Source organism: Conger conger, chromosome 17, assembly GCF_963514075.1.
Source record: "Conger conger chromosome 17, fConCon1.1, whole genome shotgun sequence".
Classification (NCBI taxonomy): Eukaryota; Metazoa; Chordata; class Actinopteri; order Anguilliformes; family Congridae; genus Conger; species Conger conger.
The window spans coordinates 36,822,380-36,829,879 of record NC_083776.1 but is presented as its reverse complement, the minus strand read 5'-3'; the positions used below and the strand labels follow the sequence as shown (position 1 = coordinate 36,829,879).

The 7,500-nt window shown below is 46.8% G+C and overlaps 1 protein-coding gene across 1 annotated transcript in view; it reads right to left on the bottom strand.

Moving 5' to 3' along the window:
- Nucleotides 1-7,500, bottom strand: part of hdac4 (histone deacetylase 4) — a 206,492-nt gene that overhangs the window by 70,760 nt on the left and 128,232 nt on the right. Inside the window, exon 6 of the mRNA XM_061225763.1 lies at nucleotides 3,072-3,192. Within this exon, the coding sequence (XP_061081747.1) occupies nucleotides 3,072-3,192 (121 nt within the window). The remainder of the gene's footprint in view (nucleotides 1-3,071; nucleotides 3,193-7,500) is intronic.

Genomic DNA, 7,500 nt, shown 5'->3' with positions numbered 1-7,500 from the left:
CCTCACCCTGACTGTGAGGGACATGTTAAATATTATTATCTTTGTAGAGGCTATGTTGAGTTGACAGATATAATCCTGGTTCTCTGCAAAACACTTGAAGTCCTCTTCAAACCAGCAAAATAATTGTACCGTTTTTGCTCGGGAAATGTATTGATTTGTACCCAAAGAGAACATTGCTGCACTTTCTGGGTACATTTGGGAAATTTGATCCCTGAAGAAACAAAATGGAGCCCCACATTCATTTCTGAGTGTAGTACAGACAGCGTCAGACAGTAAGTACCCAGCCCTCTTCAGACTGAGCACAGCCGGCTTGGACAAGTCCTCTGTTTACACACAGGAGCAGGAAGTGGCAAACAAAAAAAATGATAAAGAATAAGAACATACTCAGAGGCCTATACTGTGAGCACTAAGAGTACATCCCCAGCTCTGGGAAAGGGACTCAACTTTATCTGCCAAAAGGGCATTTCAGGTCACCTGGCAACCTCCCAACCAATGAATTTAATCTGGCTGCTTCACCGTCATCTCAGACATGCAGTTTGTCGAGAGTTTTGAGCGATGCATTTTTGGCTCAAGTTTATGAGGTTTTAGCATCACAGCTGTCAGAATATAAATGTTTTGATTAATAGACCATGGACTGTCAGCTTCTTTTTACATTTTGTTTTTATGTGGTTGTCGTTCCCACTGGCCTGTCGGAACAGGGAGGGCACTTCGTTAATAACAGTGAATAACAACCCGTCAGTGCAAAATGTCATGCTTCCACCATTTGTCATGTTTACATAATACCCAACATTAAAACGTAAGTGACTCATATTTTAAACGTTTCTTTTAGACAATTACGTGAAAGCATTATCCACGCATCAAGACCGAGGATGATCAGACACTGGTCCAGATGCCGTCCAATCAGACCCTGTCCCGCCCACATTTCCCTGCACTAACTCAAAAGCTCATATTTTACTGAACTATATGCCATTAAGGCTTGATAAACAACACCCTGCTATTACAAAAACAATCCCTTAAGGTATGCTGGGAATTTCACACAAGCAAACCTGGTATGCACACACGCATGCACGCACCCACCCACAAATAGACCAAACACGCACATACACATGCATGTGCACACACACGCACGCATGCACAAACATACCACAGACACACGTACACACATAGATATACAGACACACACACACAGACACACAGACAGACACACAGCACTGGAATAGTTATCTGCGTCTGCCAGATCTCAGTATATGAAAGGGTTTGCTGGGGTTTGACGTAGGGGGAGAGAGGGGGAGTGCATGGGCACATCACTATGTTAATATTTATCACTGCACTTGAAAGCAGGTCTGTTTTCTTTTCCCTCTCTCTTCCTCTGTTCTTCCCCTCCGTCAGGGCGGGAGATAGCAGAGGGGCGGGTTGCCAGGCAGAATTAGTGATGAGGGAGACGCTGGGAATCCAGATATACTTCATTCAGAAACACAGCCCTGCAGTCACACACAATACCACTCTCTCTCTGTCCGTCTGTCTCTCTCTGTCTATCTCTCCCTCTCTGTCTGTCTGTCTGTCTGTCTGTCTCTCTCTGTCCGTCTGTCTCTCTCTCTCTGTCTATCTCTCCCTCTCTGTCTCTGTCTGTCTGTCTCTCTTTCTCCCTCTCTCTCTGTCTGTCCGTCTGTCTCTCTCTCTCTGTCTATCTCTCCCTCTCTGTCTCTGTCTGTCTGTCTATCTCTCTCCCTCTCTCTCTTTCTCTCTCTGTATCTCTCCCTCTCTGTCTCTGTCTGTCTGTCTCTCTCTCCCTCTCTCTCTGTCTGTCCGTCTGTCTCTCTCTCTCTCTCTGTCTATCTCTCCCTCTCTGTCTCTGTCTGTCTGTCTGTCTCTCTCTCCCTCTCTCTCTGTCTGTCCGTCTGTCTCTCTCTCCCTCTCTCTCTCTCTGTGTATCTCTCCCTCTCTGTCTCTGTCTGTCTGTCTCTCTCTCCCACTCTCTCTGTCTGTCTGTCTCTCTCTCCCTCTCTCTCTGTCTGTCCGTCTGTCTCTCTCTGTCTATCTTTCCCTCTCTGTCTCTGTCTGTCTATCTCTCTCTCCCTCTCTGTCTGTCTGTCTGTCTCTCTCTCCCTCTCTCTCTGTCTATCTCTCTCTCCCTCTCTGTCTCTGTCTGTCTGTCTGTCTGTCTCTCTCTGTCTCTCTCTCTCTCTCTCTCTCAATTCAATTCAATTCAATTCAAGTCAATGGTGCTTTATTGGCATGACAAAAACATTTAACATTTTAGTATTGCCAAAGCTTTTTCAGTGTACAACGTATAAACAGAACTCTCTTTCTTCCCTCCCTCTCTCTCTGACTCTGTCTCTCTCTTCCTGTATCTCTATCCCGCTCTGTCTCTCTCTTCCTGTATCTCTCTATCCCGCTCTGTCTCTCTATCCATCTCTCTGTCTCACTCAATTTCGATTTCAAAATTCTCTTTGTATGTGTTCATTTATTTTTATTTGCACAATTCACAAAAGCGTACTGTATGCCATCAATCATTTCACAATTCACAGTAAACAAAACTAAGAGCATATTCAGAAAGCTTACTTTTTACCTCATGCACATAAAATAGTCAATGTGGATGAATATCAAATAGATTATAGCAAACACACATGCACACACAGACACAGACACACACAGACACAAACAGAAACAAAGACACGCAAACACACGTACACACAGACAGCCCCCTGTCGTAAGTCTGATCAAATAAACAAAATGAATTTAGTCTTAACACAGATACATTGCCCTCCAAGACCACAGAATTTTGTAGATTTCTTTTTACTAAAGACATCAAATCATGAATATGAGAAAGTACAGACAAACAGCTTTTTATTGCATCCTATTTACATGCATATATATTTTATCATTTTACAGAAATGGCTGCTTTTGTGTTGACTCCACCATTTTCATCTTTGGATCTCAAATCAAAACTGTATACAGCAAAGCTGAGCTTCAATGAGACTATGTCTGCCACATATGTCACACTGTCATTCGCGGTGGGCATTTCTATGGAAACTGATTGGCCCATGGGCGTGGAAGGAGGCGGTACTCACCCATACCAGAAGCGGGGGTCGGCAGGCAGGCAGTGGTTAAGGTTTCTCTGTGCCAAGGCCTTCTTCTTATTCAGCACAAACTCCTGCAGTCTCATCTTCACCTCCGTGCTGGCCACTGCACCTGAGAGGAGCACAGTTCATCAGAGAACTGCAGGTACAGAGGAGTACAGGTAGAGAGAGGAATACAGATACAGAACTACAGATAGAGTGAGAACTACAAATACAGAACTACAGATAGTGAGAACTACAAATACAGAACTACAGATAGAGTGAGAACTACAAATACAGAACTACAGATAGAGAGGAGTACAGATACAGAAATACAAGTAGAGAGAATGGCATGTAGAGAACTACAGATACAGAACTACATGTAGATAACAACATGTAGAGAGAGAACTAAAGATAGAGAACTACAGGAGAGAGAACGACAGGGAGAGAACTACAGATAGAGAGAGGAGTACAGATACAGAACTATAGATAGAGCTACAGATAAAGAACTACAGGGAGATAACTACAGGTAGAGAGAACTACAGGCAAAGAACTACAGATAGAGAGAACAACAGGTAGAGAGAAAACTACAGATAGAGAACTGCAGGTATAGAGAGGAGGTCTGCCGTTCCTCATACTTAATTACCCACACTAAAACACTAAAAGCGTTTGGTTGCGCACACAAATAATGTGTGAATATGCCTGAAGCAGGGCCCACAGATGTGTGGAGGCTTGGTGTGTGGATGTGAACGCCTTCTCCTCCACATCCTCAGCTTTTTCCAGTGAGTTAAAATGGGCTTAAAGTGCCCCTAAATTCATGAACAGGAGAGAGCAGTGTAAATGACCTAGAGTTCTTCAAAGAGCAAACCTATATTCAACGTCCTGGCACTTTAAGACTTTGGGGTAAATACGGGGCAGGATGTTTCGCGCAGACAGGCAGCGCTGTTTCGTAACATGTCCGCCAAGACGGCGGCACTTAAAGAGTGTTATGAAGCTGCAGCTCAGGAGGTGTTCTCCTGCTCATCTCTCCTGCTCATCTCTCCTGCTCGACCACCCTCTCCGCGCTCCTGCTCATCTCTCCTGCTCGACCACCCTCTCCGCACTCCTGCTCATCTCTCCTGCTCATCTCTCCTTCACGACCACCCTCTCCACGCTCCTGCTCATCTCTCCTGCTCATCCTCCTGCTCATCTCTCCTTCACGACCACCCTCTCTTCACTTCACAAAAACCCTGCTGGAGCCCCACAGAGAACTGCATTCTGGGAACTGAAGTGCTCAAATCCCACTGTTTCTGGGGCATGCTTAAACGGCAGCATGTTAAAGCGTATGTTAATTTCCCATCACTACAGGAAGGTTTAGGGGTGTGTGTGTTAAAGCGTATGTTAGTTGTATCACTACAGGAAGGTTAAGGGGAGTGTGTGTTAAAGCATGTGTTAGTTTTACATCACTACAGGAAGGTTTAGGGGTGTGTGTTAAAGCGTATGTTAGTTGTATCACAACAGGAAGGTTTAGGGGTGTGTGTTAAAGCGTATGTTAGTTGTATCACTACAGGAAGGTTTAGGGGTGTGTGTTAAAGCGTATGTTAGTTGTATCATTACAGGAAGGTTATGGGGTGTGTGTTCATGCGTATGTTAGTTATATCACTACAGGAACGACAACTGCTTAAATCCCTCAGGCCTTGTCCTCAATGGTAAGTGTGGTGTGCTGCAGGGCTGCTCAGTGAACACATCCCAGTGCACACAGTGCAGGGAGCTACAGCGTAGCTCCTGGTGTGAAGCCTGAGTCACGCTCCATCTGGCAGCCTCCGTACGGAGGGGCTGTATGGTACAGCCCGGAGACTCCGCACGGTGGCTGCCTTCATAGTTCCAGACACTTCCGTCTGCTCTGGACAGCAGCGTGGAGCAGAGACCATGAAGCAGCTCTGTTTGACGATGCCGGTCAACACGGAGCACGGCGTACGGTTCCAGTTTTTGGGCCGCCCGTGGAGTCTCCGTTTCTGCTCGGCATGGACCCGGCAGCCATTGTTCTTAAAGTGCACTGCCACAAGACTACCATTTACCCCAGTTACAATGGTTTAACACCATTTTCCATGACCAATTATCCCAGAAATCTATAATCAGTCACACACAGGTCATATATTTATGCAGTGGATAATCAATCCGCCTTCTCTCCACACCATTTGAAAATCCAGAGTTCCATTTTCACAATGATAGCTTTTATGTGTCGGGGTTTTAATGAACTTGCAGTCAGGTAAAATAATGTTTTTGGCAAAGCTGCAGTCTTCTGACGCCAACGGCAAAATGGCGGATATCTTACGTGCCGTAAAACCTCAAATAAAAATAATCAAAAGGCGGAAACCTCAGACAGCTTATGTCTCCATTTACCGACACAGCACTGTAGTTTAGCCACACAGGCATCCCAGCCAGCCGTATTATTAGAACAACTATGAGACATTACAGTGCATTGAGCTGGATGAGCTCATTCAATAAGCTTGTGGGGAAAAAACACAAAACACTACATGCAGTTGAACACCTGGGACTTAAAACCTTGGATATACCTGTATGAGCGCATATGGAATGGAGGTTGATTGCAAAGTGATGTCAAAAAAAATAAAAAATAAAATAAAATAATGTAATATAAACAATATGTAATATCGTTTCTGCTTATAAGTTGGAATCTCTTATGCTATCTTTGCTGTAGCCTGGGGCTAAACCTGGGCTGAATGAAGCACTACTCAAACCAGCACAATCAGTATTATCATTAGGGCTTAATCACATTCATGACATGCCTAACCTCTACTGTGACCTATCCCACAGTTTTATCCCTTTATTTAAGGGACAAGGTTAGGGTTGGGTAGGTGGGTGCGTGTTAGGGCAGGTGTTAGGGTCAGGGTTAGGGAAGGCGTTAGGGTCGGGGTTAGGGTTAGGGTCAGAGTCAGGGCAGGTGTTAGGGTCAGGGTCAGGGTCAGGGTCAGGTAAGTAAGAAATCTTTATTTCCCAAGTTGTCCCATATTAGGGCCTCTTGCTAAATAAAAGTTTGCACTGGCCATTCAGAGTACTGAAGCCTTTAAGTAGGAAGAATTTGGTCCCTCTTCTATCGGTGTTCTATGTGCGTTGGTTCAGTCCTCTTGGAAATAGAGTGCTAAGTTTGAGAATCCAGTGTTTCTCTAACCTGCGTCTCTCCTCCGGTGTCCAGTTATTATTTAAGGCCCAATATTTCTAGTGCCTCAAGTCCGTGGTGAAGGAAATGAGCCACCAGGTGTGTGCCTGTCTCTCTGTAATTTCTTATATATATGTTGTGCTAGTCTACATGTAATTGTATTCCCTGTCTCTCCTACATATATTATACCACATTGTTTGCACTAAATGGCATATATGCAGTTTTTAGTATTTTTGGTTAGTGTCAGGGTCAGGGTCAGGGTCAGGGTCAGGGTCAGGGACAGGGACAGGGACAGGGACAGGGACAGGGACAGGGACAGGGACAGGGACAGGGACAGGGACAGGGGCAGGGGCAGGGGCAGGGGCAGGGTAGATGGGGATGTGACAGGGGCAGGGTAGATGGGGATGTGACAGGGGCAGGGGCAGGGGCAGGGGCAGAGACAGGGACAGGGACAGGGGCAGGGTAGATGGGGATGTGACAGGGGCAGGGTAGATGGGGATGTGACAGGGGCAGGGTAGATGGGGATGTGACAGGGGCAGGGTAGATGGGGATGTGACAGGGTTGATGGGATGTGACAGGGGCAGGGTAGATGGGGACGTAACAGGGTAGAGGGGGATGTGACAGGGTAGATGTGACAGGGAAGATGTGACAGGGTGGATGTGACAGGGTAGAGGGGGATGTGGCAGGGTAGATGGGGATGTGACAGGGCAGATGGGGATGTGACAGGGAAGATGGGGATGTGACAGGGTAGAGGGGGATGTGACAGGGTGGATGTGACAGGGTAGATGTGACAGGGCAGATGGGGATGTGACAGGGGCAGGGCAGATGGGGATGTGACAGGGGCAGGGTAGATGGGGATGTGACAGGGGCAGGGTAGATGGGGATGTGACAGGGTAGATGGGGATGTGGCAGGGTAGATGGGGATGTGACAGGGTAGATGTGACAGGGTAGAGGGGGATGTGACAGGGTAGATGTGACAGGGTAGAGGGGGATGTTAAAGGGTAGATGTGACAGGGTAGAGGGGGATGTGACAGGGTAGATGTGACAGGGTAGAGGGGGATGTGACAGGGTGGATGTGACAGGGTAGAGGGGGATGTGACAGGGTGGATGTGACAGGGTAGAGGGGGATGTGACAGGGTGGATGTGACAGGGTAGAGGGGGATGTGACAGGGTAGATGTGACAGGGTAGAGGGGGATGTGACAGGGTGGATGTGACAGGGTAGAGGGGGATGTGACAGGGTGGATGTGACAGGGTAGAGGGGGATGTGACAGGGTGGATGTGAC